This window comes from Augochlora pura, chromosome 3 (genome assembly GCF_028453695.1).
Source record: "Augochlora pura isolate Apur16 chromosome 3, APUR_v2.2.1, whole genome shotgun sequence".
Lineage (NCBI taxonomy): Eukaryota > Metazoa > Arthropoda > Insecta > Hymenoptera > Halictidae > Augochlora > Augochlora pura.
In genome coordinates this window covers 28,981,787-28,999,139 of record NC_135774.1, presented here as the reverse complement: position 1 = coordinate 28,999,139, position 17,353 = coordinate 28,981,787, and the positions used below count along the sequence as shown (strand labels likewise).

Genomic DNA, 17,353 nt, shown 5'->3' with positions numbered 1-17,353 from the left:
TTTTATTGAAACTGTCTTTTGTCATTTTTACCAGGGTTTTACGAACTAATAATAAATTTATTCGAAACGTGAAACGGTGATAGTATAGTTTACGTTACCGTATTATGGTAAGGTTTTATACGAGCGCGTTGCGTAATTTCTCATTATGCAAGTATCCAGAAAATGATATGATTATATAGTCGGAGGAAATGGGGGGGTTGGTCACGTATATTTATCCAATAAATTTATACGCGATAGTACTGTTATAACTCGGACTCGCCCTCAAGGGACGATTACTTTAATGAACGTTCGCGATGGTGTCGTCGATGGTAAAAATGGTGTGATTGAAAGACATTGAGAAAATTGGGGGGGGGGGCGAGAAGTCCTCGCACTGTACTTTAGTTGTACGTGCAATTAAAAAGATTTATCGGTGTATGTAAATACCGCGAAGCTGTCTTAATGGCGCAATAATTATTTGATCGGGTATTCGAGAAGAATTTGATTGGGGGTTGGTTGTCTCTCGAGCTTGGCTTTGCCCTGAGGAGCCTATTGCTAGAACCAATATTAAATTGAAAATCACGGCTGATAAGAATTGGTTGAATATTGATTAGAAATATATTTAGATACTAATTAATTTCTGTTTGAAAAATTCTGTGTTGTCAGAATTTTTACGTAAATTTTAGGCAAAATTATAGAACCTGCCTGGTTTTAAAATTAAAATTAAAATTAAAATGACTCCGAGTGGAAAAGGTTATTTAAAGGATAGAATAAGAAATGTGCGTTGAGGAAATCAGGGTTGAATAATATACAACTACCCTAATATTATATGGAACGGCACGAAAAGCGGCTGTTACCGCTTGAACTTGAACTCGCCGAGAAAAATGCACCCTATAAGGGCCACGCCGTACTTCTTGTGCTAGGCCGATAACGCTATCGGGAACTACGATAGCTCGGATGCGTACCTGCAGCCGCGAGCACCGTACCTGTGATAACTCCGACGATAAACCTCACTTGAGTAAACCCAGAGGAGGAAGATTTGATAAAAAAAAATAAAATATTTCGTCCGATTCCTGGTCAGAATATCGAGTGTAAATAATGACACTGTACTGTACAGGGTTGCTCGTAACGCAGATAACTCAGATATGTTTTTATTTTTATATAAAATAACCTTAAACTCCTCTTCTTTCTAACAATAAGCTTTTTAATCTATATGAATGAATGAAATTATTATTATAACTCACACGCTTCGTTAAACGAAGCGTCAAGTATATTATATTTAGAGTAGGTATTAATACCTAATTCTATATTAATATAAAAATCTAAATCTATATTTAGTATAAAAATCCAGTATTTGCTTAAAAATTGATGTTGCAATTTAAATATCTGTTGTCGAAGGTCGCGTTTACAATAGCCATTGGCATATAACGTTAATACCGACTGACATTATGCAAACGTTGATACGGGAATCGATAAGACGAATATCAGACGGTCGCAATAATTTTTCCTACAGTTCCGAGAGCGTGGTCACTAAGTAAATGATTGTTTTCTATGGCGAAATAATCTTGTATTCTTTTTGCAAACAACTTTGCTTCGCCTTGACAGCCTGCCGCGCCTAGACTAAAATAGAAACTGAAACTCCACCTGCGGTTTAGAAAACAATTTGCAGAACGCATCGCACCGTCGCATAATAATTACAAAACACCAGCGTTCCACCCTTGCTGTTCACTATTTTATAAAGACAGTTAGAATAAGAAAGAAATGTTTATAAAATAATATAAAATTCTAGAAGATATCTGTTTTCTTCGCAATGTCGTATCCCGATAATTTAGTATAATACAAAGTCGCGGACCACCGATCGAAGAAAGGAAGAAACAGAAGGGTTCAACAGCATTCCTAACCCCAATTGCGGGCAATTACAAAGCCGCACGCGCTCGCGCGCAAGAGATCCGAAGCCGGCCGAAAGCCTGAAAGGAAACGTTGCGTCATTGATTCGGAAAAAGAAAAACGTTTCATTGACTTACGACCTCGTTCGAAAAAAAAAGAGAAAACACAGAAGTAACGACGGGAATGAAAGAGGGCCGCGTAGAGTTTAGAGGGCCTTTGTGCTCGGACGAAGACGACGACGACGACGAGGGCCGAGGAATGGTCCCCGTGGGGACCGTTTTCCTGCGTTAATTCGCCGGTGAATTCATCGCGTTGACGATCGTGGGCTTCGAATGAATATTCCACTATCACGCGGCGCACTTCCCTGTTCACCGATCCCTTCGTTCTCTTTCGGTACCCGACGCACGTTCCACCGGGCTTTTGTTATTCACGCGGGTACCATCGGCGAGAGAGCGTGCGTCCCTTTTTAGCCGCTCGGCCGGCTAAACTGCCACCCGAACGCGGCTCTCTCTCTCTTTTTTTCTCTCTCGCCTCACCTTCTCTTCCAGCCTATATCGGCCTCTCTCTCTCTCTCTCTTTTCACGTATCGAGGCAAAGGTGCACATTAAACGGGGCGGGAAGGGCGCCTCCTCTTGTCCCTGCGACGCGACGCTTAGAGATTTAGATCGTGAGCCTTGATACGTTCCATGGCCCCTTGTCAGACGCGAGCCAACGGGTTGGAAGGACACGATTGAACTGTTGAAATTTTCAATTAGGGTGAAGGACCCTTCCCGCGGCGTGACGGAATAGACGACGAACACCTTCGATTTGTTGCTGTTTTTCGAGAATCTGTTTGACAGATTTATTAGTCGTGGGGGCGCGGAAATTTTGGGATCCGTCGATGGACGTCTTCGGTCCGAGTTCATAGACACTGACGTGACCCCTTGACCTATATATTATATATTGACTATATTACCGTGCCAGACTCGAAGATTTAGAATACGATTTATTAAGTAGGTTATTCGCACCTCTTGAATCGAAATTAAATTATACTATCATTAATATTGAAATTAAGATTGCCGTATAACAAATATATATTTTCTATCCGGAATTTCTCAAACACAGGCTCACCCACGTAGCCGTGAAATAAGTATCGTAATGCAAGGGGTTAACTAGGTGAAGAGAAAGCATCGACTTCTTTGTATTTGCGGGCGAGGTGAAGAGAAAGCATTCTTCCTGTTCCTAAGGCGGAGAGTATCAACCTCCTCCACTTCTTCCCATTTAATTGGCAACGTGTCTTCAAAATTCTAACACAGAAATTCACGAATGTGTCTCATTTTCATAAAATCTTGTCTACGATGAGATATACGTGTAAGATAACGACGGAATAAAAGTGAAGCGTCGGCTGCTGAATAACAAGAGAACAAACGTAAGAAGCGAGGCCGACAAGAGAACGAGAAGAGTAAGCGTCGAGTCCAAAGCACCGGGGGAGGGGGGACGACGACGAGAAGAAGAAGTAGCCGTACGGAAGATCAAGGCGAAGTATCGAGTGCAAACAGCGCGAAACTTCGCAAGCCGCCATTCCTTTCTCCATTAAAGTCTTTAAGAGATCCCCGAGGGTGCTCGAGATCCAGGTTAGCTTCCTGGCCGTCGCTTCCCGCCGATTCCTCGAACCTGGCTTGTACGTCCGCGAGCACGACCCGGGGACACCGCGCGTTGGACGTCTCTGTCGCGGCAGCGACGCTGCCGTTCGTCAAATCGTTCTTACATAAGAGTCGGCCGATCGCAAAAGGCTCGCGAGATCGACGGCCTCGATCCGGTCGTTTTGAGCGTCCGCGCCGGTGTCACGGTGTCTCTCCACGGATTCGCCATGTTCGGCCGACGCTCGGTTCGCCATCTTCGGCGGGGTTCTCGCGATCGCCGCGCGACGATAGAAAATCCCGTGATGCGCATAGCGATACGTTTTGGGAACGTGCCGAGCCTCGCGAGGAGGGAAGGGAAACACGTCCCTGGAATATTTATATATTGCGAACGGAATGTCTCCTCGTAGGAGACGGCGACGGGCGCGAGCCGCGATCGCCGCGAAAATACAAGCCGATCGTCCGTCGATCCGCCGTCGATCGGTTTTCTCGGGAAGAACGTGCGCTGGCTGTGGGGTGCAGCGCCGACTTGGGAACCTCGTGGCGCCCGTTCGCCGATCCTTTGTGCTCTTGCTTCGCCACTTTGTCCTCTTTTTTCGCTACTTTGTCCTCTTCGACGTGTCAAAGCACGACAAAATCTCGATCAATAAAAATCAACCTATTAATCAGAAAATAATATATTATTTTTTAATTCTCCAAGTGTTTTCAGAGCAGTTCGATCTCCTGCGAGATTGACAGAAACGTCTTCGTTAATGTAAAAGATGACGGTGGCGAAGACTCCGGACACCCTATATGTGCGTGTCGGAGCACCGGCATCGCGATCGTTCCGACGATCGGCTTTAAATTTCGGCCCACGAACGAGATCGGGGAGTTTCTTTCTTTTCTGGCGCGTGCTGGGGCTCGTAGACTAAATACCGGCATTAAATTAGGGAGGCCGAGTTTCGAACAAGCCGCACCCCGGTGTGTAATATAAGCGGCCGAAACGGTGTAATGAATTACGGGCGAGAATGGAACGGGGCTGACACCTCCGATCTTCTCGCAAGCGGTTACGCTAAAACGCGGCCCGCCGACCTCATTTCACAATTCAAATACAATTTTCGAAATCTTTAGAAATCTCACTTTTTCTCACAATTTTTGAAAAGTTCACCCCGCAAACTGACTTTTACTAGGATGTTTAAATAAAATACTATTCAATATACAATTCGATAGCTTTTTGTTCGCAGGGTTGTTAGTGATATTATTTGAATTTTTTGGGAACTCTAGGATTTGATTTTTTTAAGACATGTTAAACACGCGTGCAAAACGCGTCGGCCGGGAGATTCGACAATTAAGGAGGCAATAGAGTTAACAGCGGCTTGACCGTTTAGCAGCGGAGCGTTAAACGGAGCCAATTAGCCTTCGAATGTCAGCCATCTTTTTTTCCTGGTCACAAAAGGCAGTCACGATCCGGCAATAACGCAGCCGCCGCGACTGGTTTCGCCCGCGACAGGAACGACGAGACCACGGAACAATCGTTTCGCGCGAACTTTCGCACAGCCGCGTGCCCGACAATGAAACCTGCGCAGGTCCATCCCCGATGGCATTCTGTTTACAATAGGCCGTTCGCCTATTTGCTGTGCACTCGACGGCCGGACCTGCGTTGTCACGGAGTCTCGAAAGTGTCTCCTTTCTCGAGCGGAACGCGCGCGAGACCACCGAAAAGTCTTCGAGCTTTCTATCCTAAACTTAACCGAACGAAAAAACCTCGAGCTCAACTTTAAATTAGAAAAAATGATCCACGGTCCCCGGGATCCCCGCTATAGAATGTTAAAACAAAATAATGGTTCCAGCAAACTTAGTAGGAACGTGAGAAAAGGGTTTCTGTTTGAAGTATGACGGCCAGAGAAATTAAAACTGCATTAACACTGCCGGGTTTATGATACCTGTCATTTTGACACGTACCAAACTGTTTAACCCGCGATTGTTGGTACATTATAAAGCCAAATTTCTGTGGTATTTATTCAATGAATCTGTTTGCATCCCAATGAAAATCGATAAATCTACGAACAAATGTATGCTTGTTATTTTTACGAGGCTGCAGAGAAAAAAAGCTGCTCTCGGTGCTCCGTGAACCCGGCGTTAATTAACCGGTAAAAAGCTTTCAGCGACCAACAAAGTCGTTCATTTCGAAACGACCAGGGGAAAAGAAAGGTGTCGCGTTATTTACTTCTCGGAACAAAGAGAACCATAGATCTCTCGGGCCGCGTGAATTTAACACCGATCGCGTTTTACTTCTCGTACCGGCGCGTTTCGAGCGGACGCTTTTAAGCGGCGCCTCGTAAAAAATGAACGGAATAGTCGGAAATAGTGGTTCCGTCCATAAAAACGGAGGCAGAGATCGGAAGGTCGGGGAACCTTTCGCGATAGCAACGCTTTTATACACGGAATTAACGACGGATTCTGTTTTGGTGCTCGATAGGGCTACCTTGTGATTCACTGCTTCGCTTTTAGGCCGTCCGTTTCGTATCTTTTCTACTTTCGTGCTTTTCCTTTCCAATGAAAACGTAACTCGAACACTCGGCTATACTCTAATACGCGTGCAAATAATACGATAGATCTTCAAAAATTGCGATGAATCTTTAAAAATTGCGATGGATCTTTAATAGAAATCTAAATTGCAATTACCTTTAAATAGGGGTGAAATTCATTGTAATTAATCTTACAATAAATCTAAGTAAATTATTACAGATTAATTTATTTTAAACAGAAACGATATCAGTTCCAATGAATTTATGTTGTAAATTCAAGAGGTTTTCCCTGAACTGCATTTCTATTTTCTGGAATTATATTAATTATCGTATTTCTCATATAGATTTTAATAATGTAAAAATTCTTCCAAAGAGCAATATATTTTTAACGGCGGTCATTCCGATGCAGTCGGTAATTATGGTGCACATAAAACCGAACCCCATCTCTCTCTCTTATGAAAGGGGCATAGAGAATAATAAAGATCCACGTCGGAATTGTATCAGGGAGAACGAAACGCGTAGAAACATATTGTGGCGGACGGTGAAGGCTGAAGTCAAATGGACCCAGTTATTTATTTTGTTTTCGGTGAAGTCGAGGCGCGCGGAGACGGTTCGGACCACCCACACGCCACAGACAACTGCAACATTCTGTGTAGTCTCGCGGGGTTGGAACGGATATCCCCGGGTACCGGGTAAGCGGCTTAGTTTAAGAATCGACACCCTTCCGGATATTTTCGGATAACACTAACCTGCGTCAACCTGTTTCGGGGGATCGTTTTCTCTCTCGGGCCCCCGTGACTCGGCGGGATGAAAATCGCGCTGATTGGAGCTTACGCATCGTAACGAGTACACCACGAAAATAAACGTTTTCTCAATAATTACAAACAATCGAAAAGATACAACAGTATCTTTAACTTATTCAAATGTTTTTACTATTTTATTAATCGCAAGGAAATTCGCGTATTAATAATGAAACTTTGGAGTAAAAGTTCATTGAAGATAAATAAAGTTTATAGAGCAGAACTTGATAGATTATTCTTTGCGCAACGTGGGTGTTTGTTACGTATGAAAATATAATATACAGAGAAAAGTTGCGCGGTCATAGCGATGGCAGTAGCTCCGCGCGTGTTGCCTCCGAAAGCCGGAATTGTTATTCTAGTTGCCACAGGGTCGAAGCATGCAACGATTATCCCACACCGGTACTGAATCATCGTTTGATTATGGTGGATTGTTCGACGAGAGCGGAACGTCGGCTACACGATTTTTTTCCACTCCCGGAAGGAAACTTCTCGGCAGACGAGGTGTCAGCCTCTCTCTCTCTCTCTGAAAACCTGCTCTCTAAAGGTGTTCAAGAGCGAGCAGACTCGCGCCGTGCACGCGCAAAAACCGCACAAAGGACCAAGGAAGCCGGGAACTGAATGGAATCGTCAACTCTCGCGAGAATACATTTTACCATTCAAATTCGTTCTCTTTCTACGGTGACCTCGTTCTACGTACCGGTGATTAACTGTGCTGCGAAAGTCGAAAATCAAGTCGTAAAAAGCCTCTGTACAATGGGGATGCGAAACGAAAAAAAATAACGCGCGGGTTATTCGACGCGGGTGAAAGGATGACGGTTTGAACCAGTCGCTAGACTGTGAATTTCACGGATTCGGTATGACAAACATGGGTCTCGTATTTAAAACGTTACAGTGGTGAGGAGACGTCAAACTTAAAATTCAGAAATATGGTCTTAAAGTAGATGTTCAAAGCTTTAATTTAAAAAATAGATCATCATTCTACCATGATTTTTCGCAGAGTTATAATTGGTCGAAGTTGGCCGATTTTTATCGATTCGTCAGTGTTATAATTTTAATCAAATTCTAACAACTAAAATTTTAATTACCTTCTCCGTGATGAAACCGTGAGTGTAACATTTGAAAAAGGCATGGTCTCCGGTGTCCTTGAAAATCAGGCTCGCGAGGATAAAAGATTCACGCGCGGCTCGGCGCGAAACCAGTGACACACGGGGAACGTCCACGGTCGAGCACGTGCTTCCGGTTTACGGCTCACCCCGTTCTCCGGTTTATGGTTAAGGATTTATGGGCCGGGGCACGGTTCACGGGAGCCCAGCCTTCCAGAAAACCAGACCGTACCTACGGGGCCCACCCTTTCGTTCTACCATCTCGGTTTCCCCTTTGATGAAACACCGACGCGGTGGGTGGACGAGCTTCCCGAGCCGCGAGAGCCTAAACGCAACGACTTCGATTAGAATGCCGAACAAAATAGAAGAGAACGCGACCGCAACTAGCCGTTCCGCCCTCTCCCTGCATACGAATCAGTTCATAAATTCGGGTCAGGTGGGAAGGGAGCAGACACCCCTTTGTCCACCGAATCAGCCCCATTCTTTACGACTTTACACCTTCTGGCTTTCTACGGGAACACCTGAGTCTCGGGGCAACGATTAATCATGTTAATCCCTATTAAGAGTTTTGATCGGGGTCCTGCCCACGAGTTTCGTGGATTTTTCGGGAAGAGGGATGGCTCTGTTGGATTAAAGCGGGCGCTATGGGGCTCCGTTCACGACGCTATTTTTGAATACCTAATTGTTCATTCTCTGGATTCTCGTGAGCGTTGAACAGATTATATTTAGTTTTACTTATTCTATATGATCCACGACGATAGGAATCAATGAACACGATCTTCAGATCGCTCACTGTTCCCATATTTTATATTTAATAATTTTTATTGCTGATCAAAAAATCATTGAATATTCGTAATTCTAGCAATAAGATTCCGATAAGAAACATATAACCAGGACTTTTAATTTTAGCATTTTAATTGATTCAAAAACAATTGGATAGATATCCAATTATAATATTAAATATTAAAAATTTAAAGAGGTATTAACGCCACCCTCGCGCATGGTAAAACTGTATCGACTCATCGAAGCTCCAATGACGTTCAAGAGAACGATTTCCAGTGTCACCGAGCATGTGGACGCGATCGAGAACAGAAACGAAATTTCAATTTTCGATACGACGATTAAGGCGAGTCACTCCCGATTATGGCGTCACGGGAAATGGAATATTTCGGCTTCCAATTTATGCGTCCACGGTTTATCGAGCGTTAAATTCTCTGACCGTAGACCTGCCTCCAAATAGGATAATGTATTCGATCCTGTCGCGCTACGCTACACACACGGCCCGTCGTCTCCCCCCCCTCGTCTATCTGATAAGATTAAAGAGCTATTCACGGTTAGTAACGTTGATCTAAAGGTCCCCCTATTTGCCCAGCGCCGGCACGCCTCGCCCTTTTCACCTGTTCGATTGGGCGAACCGCGTCGCCCCCGGTGTCTTTATTATAATTCGTCCTATCGATCCCCGGATCTAGGAGGCATACGTTTATCCCGTTGTTTTGGAATACTTAATGGGATGTTAATAGTAAGCCAGACCGAGATTTAATTCGCCGCCCACGCGCGGCCCCGAGGAGATCCACCGATCGTTTTCTACGTTTCGCTGTCGCTGCGCGGGCTAATCGATCGACGAAGTAAATCAATATTTGTGCGGCCGGATAAACGGTAATCGACGAAATTCTTCGAATATTACACCGAGCCGATCGGAGAATTATCCTCGTTCTTTTTAGTCGGGGACGTACGGTGTTAAACGACTGGATCAGAAACAACATTGCAATTTATTTATTTCTTTTTCGTCTTTTTTATTTTTACATAAAATTAAAACTTATTGTTGTGTTACGTATGTCTAAACATTAAAACGGCGTTAGTAAATTTTTTCCTTCTTTTATTATTGTTCGACCGTAAAGGGTTAAATTAGAACTTGCTCATCTAACTTGAGTTCATTTAATCGACAAAGATAATTTTTATTTAACATAAAATCTAAGACTTTGAAAACGATCGATGCTCACCGGTTGCTCGTGCTAAAAATTCCACCCCCTTTCACTGTATTGTGAAAATTAATTTTTCCAGTATTTGTAATGTAAAAAAATTATATTTCGTGTGAAAAGGCTACGTTATTGCTGGTAGGTTTTGTAAAATCGAGGGGATGGATGTTCAGGTAAAAACTGAAGAAAATATTCGAAGGTCGGGCTATTCCGGGGTATTTTTGAGGGAAAGAGGTAACAGGCGATAAAATAGTAGCCACGGCATTTTTCACTGTCGTTTACCAGATGACTACCATCCGTTCAATTTGTCCGCAGCCATCGAACCGACGACGCGCGACGCCTGATACACGAGCAGAGCGCCATTAATTGTCGCGGTGGGGTGGAATAAATTCTGAAGAGCCGCGGACGGCGACCGCTTTGATGCGGCCAACCGCGCGTAAATCAGCCGATTTCCTTCGACAAATCTCGCCGAGCGGGGTCCTCCGCCCGTCCACGAAACTTATGCTAAGTGAACCTAACCCCTCGGGTGGTCCGCCTAAGATCCTGCCACTAACCAAATTTACATTCCTCGGGGGATGATCGGCGACTTTCGTTCTCGCCCGACTGCCCGTCAGCGTTGGACGAAATTTCCAAGATGTCCGAACGAATGAGAATATTTTTATTATTCGAATAAAAATTTATTTATCGAAACATTAATTTGGAAAATAATCGATTTGACTAAAAATTATAGAACACAGTTTTTCTTATAATATTTCGTAAGAATATATTTATTCACCGAAAACACTGCGTTAAGAAGTATTTCATCTTAAACATTAATTTAATTTCGTAATATTTAATTTCAAATTATTCGGTAAATAGTCGAGAAGAATTTAATTTTTAGCAAATTATAATCTTTACTAAACTATAGACTGTGATCTTAAAACTTCTTTAAGCCACAGACCAAAACCTTTTATTTCTGAAACTTTGAAAACCGCAAGTTTTCAAAATCGTGTGCAACAAGTGTTCAACAGGTCCTCGACACCTTCGTGCCGCTTTGACGAAAACGAACCTGCCGACAATCTGGCGACCATATTTGCTCCATGGGAAAGCCCGAAGGCCCGCGAAAAACGTGAAACTTGACTCCCAAAGACTCGTCGCGGTCCCAAGCCCCAGGGGTAACTTCACAAGAATTTCTTCGGCGGAGAGAAAAAAGGAACGGGAGAAGGACCGGAGACCGGAGGCGGAAAGAGCGAGCGTCTTTATGGTAGTTTCCATCGAACAGGTGACCGTCCCTCGAGTTCCACCACCCCGTTTGTGGATCCGTGAGACTTTCCCACCCCTGGAGGGAATATTAATCGTCGCCGGGATTCATAATTTTCTTCTTCCCTCGACTTTCGGTGTGTTTTCTTAGAGGCACGTCGGTCGTTAGCGTGTCCGAAGGAAAACAATCGGCACCCATCATAGATAATTTCGGGAAAGGTCTGCGGACGGCGTCGGAAAAATAAATCTCGGGCCTTTGAACCTCCGAAGGCTTGCCACTTACAGGTTCACGGATTTTCAAGTATCGGTTGAAACGAATTTTTCCTTTGCATTCGAGCAAACATTCACGGCAACAACTATAGTACGAATTTAAAAAAAAATACTATAAAGTTCACTTAATACATCCTTTCGGGCCACCGTTTCGATTTCAGCTAATTGCAATTCGACCGGTGCGAGTCGGAGGCGCGACTTTTTTCCCGTGTTTTCCCGTAACGTCCCATCAATTTCACGTTGCACGCGCGCAGTTCATAAATTAATATTATTTCCCCGGAGCCGTCCAGTCAATTAGTCGTTTTATTATGCCCGGGGCGCGCAAGGTTGGCCGCGTAATTTTCCGCGCGCAGAAAATAAACTCGTGCGCGCGCGCGCGCGTGTTGCTCGTCGAAACAATTTCGCCGGCGAATGTGTAACAACTTATTTTACAACGCTTCGGTCGCGGCACGAGAGGCGGGCAAGGCAATGATGTACGATCCGATCGACACGCCCCTGGTCTATAAAAATTTACGACGACGCTCGTTTCTTCGTCCCACCGCGCGCCGCGTCGCGTCGCGTCTCCGCGGCATTATGCGTATTATATGCGGTCGCGGTCGGCGCAGCACGTGCGTGAACGCCCGCCGCGTGCATTCAGGGACGTGTTTCAATTTGGCACGTCCGAGGCCGTTCCCCGATTCGGACGAACGCGTTTTCGGGCCTGGCTGATCGCCAGCGCGAGGCTGGAGACCCGGTGGCTTTTCGAAAAGACCGCAAGCGGCACGGGCGAAACGAACGGTCACGGAGACTCCTCGGGGACAAGCCTAACTTCGAAAAATTCGTCGAGCCAGGTTCGAATTGGTCCCATCGAACACGACGAGAGATATTCGTCGAAAAATTTTGTACAATTTTTATCGCATTTTTATCGTGTCTCATCTTTGTTTTCAACGTACAGCGACTATCTATGCATCCATGATAATCGATGTACAAAACATATATATTTTATATAATATATAATCTACTTATATAACATATAAAATATAGAAATACAATTCTATAACACATATAATGCATAATTTTCTATAACAATAAGAAGTTTCGAAATAAGCTTGTAAAATAGCAAGAAAACGGTAATCGACCCTTCAAGTTCCATTCGTGGCCTCTGTAAATTCGTTCCGTTGCCGTACAATTTATAACAAGAGTTATAAAATAGGATCGAAGTTGCCCCAGCGAAATAAAATTAATAAACGATCCCGACCTGCCGGCAATTAACCGTCCTGTCACCCCGCAGCATCCAAAACTCCCATCGGACATCGTTCGCAGAAAGCGGATCGGATTTAATCTGCCACGGGTACAAGCGTAATCCACTTTCGCGTTCCCACAGCGCGGAACACCATAATTACGAGCCGAGCGAAGTGACACCGGGCAAATAAACCAGCAGGATATCGGCCGCGGCGAGCGTGATACAATTTTCTGCCACAAAATAGTAACTCGGTAAAAGGGCGAGCCAGGGGCGTAACGGGGTAATTAATTCTCCCGGCGCGGTTCCGATAAAACGCCCTGGGGGGAGGGGGAGAGGAGGAGAGGAGAGACGTTTCGCCGGTGTCGACCTTCAAATTACAGCTCGGACGCCACCAAATTCCCGACCTACGTCACTATAATTACGGGTGGTCGAGGGTAGAACAGGTTCCAGCGATTTCATTCAATTTGTACGAGGGGGGAGGAGAACAAGGACTTGCGGTGACCGGGTGCCGCGTAGATCTTCCAAGATATCAAAAGAGACAGTTCTCGAGGGAATGGGTGCCGTGAAAATGGTCCCTTATGGGTATCGACCGGCCGAGGTAGAGGCCTTTAACGCCGTCGAAAGCGTCTAAATCAATCGCTCCGCTCGTTCGGTTTCGTGCGAAGCCCGTTTTTTTATGGCCGAAAGCGGATAAAAACGCGGGTTCGTCCGTGTTTCCACTTTTCTGGGACCAAGATGGCGGGAGCCGGCGCTATCGTCGACACGGAAACGGCATTAGCTTCATTGTTCCGTTAATTGGTGGCCCCGATAACGCGGCTAATTGCAGAACCAGGGAAACTGCTCTAAAACCGCTTCCGAGGCCGTAGCTGTGCTCTTTGATTTTCTGGATAGTCTATGGGGGTACGTGCCACTTTATACGGACGGGTAGAACCTTGCGCACGGATCATTTAGTAAGCAGCTAGATTATAACGTGCACGTAATCTCCGTGGATTTTAATCCTTGGAAGCCTTTCTTTTTGGCTGTTAGGAGAACCTGTTGCAAAATTGAACTCGGATATTAATTTATCCTATGTCGATAGCCTTATGGAATTAAGGTTGCATCAGCATGGTGGAGATAGCTGGCAGCGATTTCGAACGGACTTGAAGCGAATCTATGAAAACGACCAGCCTGTTGAGTCTCCTTAAAACGGGATATTTAAATTAAGCAATTTTAAATAAGAGCGCTGTTAATTATCTAATTTTTATTATAAACTTGTAGTATCAGAGATTTTTAATAGAACTTCAAATTTTACTAGATTCTCGATAAGAATTGAAACGAAAAGTTCAAATTATACCATTTTCAATTCTAATAAATTCTTAATAAGAAATTAGATCTCGATTGATTTTAAATAGTACTGAAATTGTAAAAATCGATTACTTTTTATTACAAACTAGAATTACAGTGATCTTTTAACAGAAATTTAAATTGTAATTAATTCTAAGTAGAAACGAATTCCAAGCAGATTTTCTTTGTAATATTTCATTCCAACGAATTTTCATTATAAATTAGAGTTATAGCAGACTGTTTAAAAAAAGGTTCAAACTTGATTAAAAATAAGAAAAATCGCTAGATTCCGGGGCTCGTTCGACAATAAATTCGCCGGACGAAGGAGTCCGATGCCTCGTACATTGCAATCACAAAGCCGGAGAAATGATGGAACAATAGGACATAGAGTTTCAGCGGCGCGACATTACGGAAACGGTTAATCCGACTCTCGATTTACGGAACGGGGGATCGTGCGGAATCGTTGGAACGATTTCAGTACGGGGCAGGAACTATCGCGGGTTCCGGCCTCGTTAATTCCATGTTTATAGCGTCGTGCCGGGGAATTAGATTAGGCGGCGCTCGCGATCCTCATAACCGCGGGTCAACAAGAACCGTATAATAATTTTCAATCAGGTGAGGTCGGGACGAAGCGGACCGGTTCGCTTGTTGGCTTATTGATAATACAGATAACTTCTCCCGATCGCCCCGAACAAGTTACAATTGTTTTTATGCCCGCCTAACGAGCCATAATATGTTTTGTTCCCCCGCCCGTCTAATGAGTCGAAGTCGGATAGCGTACGATTATCGTTCACCGATTAAGACGGACACTGACGATGGTCATTTGGAGAGGCGCTGATGAGAGTGCGGTGGCTAACGAGATAGAACTCCTTTTAACAACAGGACATCTTTTACGGCTATCATACTCAGTGTAAACTTCTGAGTAGATATAAAATATATAAAATACTGTCGCACGAAGACAAAATAATTTTGCGTTCAAAAATTAAAAATTATTTCCTTAGGAATTATTTCTTTGGAATTGATTCATTCGAATGTATCGCTATTTTATCCACATTCCATGCACTCGTGATAATAATTCTATCGATTTTGAAACCTCATTTCAAGCGATAGAAAAACGTTTTAGAAATTATTTCAGCCTCTGTTCCATTGTCTCGGACAAAATTTTAGTTTTAAAAAGATTTGAAAAGTTATCGGCATTAAACGAGAGTTCTAATTGTCGATGGAATAGTAATGATTCCAACGGATCCGAGATCGCGGTTTCCCAGCGAGGATCGATGGATCCCTAGCCAGCCAGGATCTTTATAAATAGAGGCGTTTAAAAGTAACCATGGGGACCGGTTTCCAAGGGGTCCAATAAAGTAACATCAGAATCGCGGGCGTCCCTTTTTTTTCGCCATCACGGCGAATTGTCATAAATCGGTTGGCGAACGAGGCAGCCCACGGTCGACAGGATATTTTATGGTGTACTATCGGGTGCACGTTGTGTCCCCGTAAAGAATAATAGACCGTGCCACGGCCGGCCTTAGAGAAACACATGGCCGGGGCTGCTACGCCGCGTCTCGAAACCAGACCTGGATTTTGTGCAGCAGAACACGTCCGGTGCATCCTCGAGACGCACTCCCGATCCCCATAGATCACGTGAATACTGTCACACCCCGTGTTCCGGGCCTAGGACACTCCCCTCCTCGAGTCTAAGAACCTCTCGTCTCCGTTTTCAATACCTGTCAGTTTGCGCGTTACTTCTAACCATCGGAAAATTAATTTCATCTACCCAATTTCCAAAAAATATATTCTGAATTATTGTTCAGCTTAAAAAATACTAGACAACAGGACTATTAAGAACGACGCTGAATAAATATTGAATAAACAATCGCATGTAAACGATTTAAAGTAAATATTGATTTCAAGGTGACACATTTCGTGCTTGAGTTGGCAAAGTACACGAAAAATAATATTTGACTAAATAAGGGACCGAGTGTCGCGATCGGGGGCGGGTCGAGAAAATTATTTGTCCGCCGACCTTGTTCCAATGCGTTTCCGCCCTTTCCCTAAAACAAACGATCCCGTCGTCGATGCGCCAAACAGAGAATAAACAAATCTTTCCGTGTTTCAGAATGTCACAAATGCCGACTCACTAGCTATATCCGCTACCTGTCGTCGACGAAATCAGGATGGCGATCGTAAAGCATCTCATCGTCGGGATACTCCTGATCCTGCAGATCGAACGATCTACACAGGGACAGCTGGTTCGATTAGGTGAGTAATCGTCTCTCATTTTATTTATAAAATTAATTATATAAATAAAAGAATTAGATCCACTTTAATCGTCACTAAATCGTTATCAATAGACAAAAACGATTAGGCGAGTCAGTAACACTTTCGCTACTTTTTTTCTGGCGATTCATAAAGTTTTGCACAAAAATCCTACCAATGACAGTACTTGAAAGTTTGCTCTTTCGTTGACGGTTCTTAGCCGGAGCTGCAAAGGCGGCGTGTCCCTCCTATAATTAAAAACGAGGGAACCGAGAAACGGAGAGCAGAAGGGGTGAACGGCGAAGCGAAAAATTTGAAGCGCGAGATAAAAGAAAATAGAATCCGGAGGAAGACGCGGAGGAAGCAGACAGGAAGAAAGTCGAAGGGGGGGGGAGGAAATGTCGCGACGAGACACGTGGGTACGGGGCCTAGAATCGTAAAAGAAAGCGGTGATATTTTTGTAGGCGATCCGCGAGGGTGGGGGAGGGATGATCTCCGCGAAAGAGAAAGTTACGAGCGCGGTATGGATGGAACGTGGAAAAAAAGATGTGACCGCGAGGGTGGCAGGGAAGTGTCGCGAAAGAGGTAAAATTAACGCGGTGCGCGCGCTTCGATCGTAAGGATGCCTATCGTACGGTTTCTTCTTCCTGCTGTATAATATACGAAAATACGAGACGCATTGGATATGCTGATCATTTCTCGAAGCGGTTCGAACATCAACCCCGCCGAAGAATTTACAACTTCCTTCTGGAGATGAAAGGGAACGGTGGCGAAGGACAAAACTCGGCGCATCAGGGCAACAGTCGTTTATTCGCAAAGTTGCGCTTTGAAGATGTTTCGCAAATTAAGTTCGAACGTTCCGAAAAATTCTTGAGGATTTTTAATTCCGTGATATTTTCGCCGACATTAAAAATGTCTCCTTATATTTATTTTCTCGATCATCTTCTCGAGACATTTTTATAATATTTTCACCACCGTGCTAATTACCATGATTTAAAATATTTAAAATATATTTAAAATATTATTGTGTTCCTTAAAAAATATCATAAAATTCATACATTGCTATTAGATATTTATTCAAATCAGAGTTGCAATTAGAAACGACTGGAGTTTCAACTTTACTGACTGACTTGTTCGCTAACGTAAAGGTTGACGTACGCTTATAAAATATTTCCATT

General features: G+C 44.0%; 2 protein-coding genes across 10 annotated transcripts in view; one reads left to right on the top strand and one right to left on the bottom strand.

Annotated features, from left to right (window-relative positions):
• The window catches only part of LOC144479034 (uncharacterized), a 78,339-nt gene that overhangs the window by 36,698 nt on the left and 24,288 nt on the right, over positions 1 to 17,353 (bottom strand). The window contains exon 9 of one of the 8 annotated variants that reach the window (XR_013495465.1): positions 852 to 4,140. The exons of the other annotated variants lie outside the window; for them this stretch is intronic. The gene's annotated coding sequence lies outside the window, so the exon portion shown is untranslated. Of the gene's footprint in view, positions 1 to 851; positions 4,141 to 17,353 lie in introns of those variants that run through there. 8 annotated transcript variants of the gene reach the window in all.
• The window catches only part of LOC144479033 (fibroblast growth factor receptor homolog 1), an 80,965-nt gene that overhangs the window by 43,568 nt on the left and 20,044 nt on the right, over positions 1 to 17,353 (top strand). For both annotated transcript variants that reach the window (XM_078197497.1, XM_078197498.1), the window contains exon 2: positions 16,036 to 16,178. In XM_078197497.1, the coding sequence (XP_078053623.1) occupies positions 16,094 to 16,178 (85 nt within the window). In that variant the 5' untranslated portion in view covers positions 16,036 to 16,093. The remainder of the gene's footprint in view (positions 1 to 16,035; positions 16,179 to 17,353) is intronic.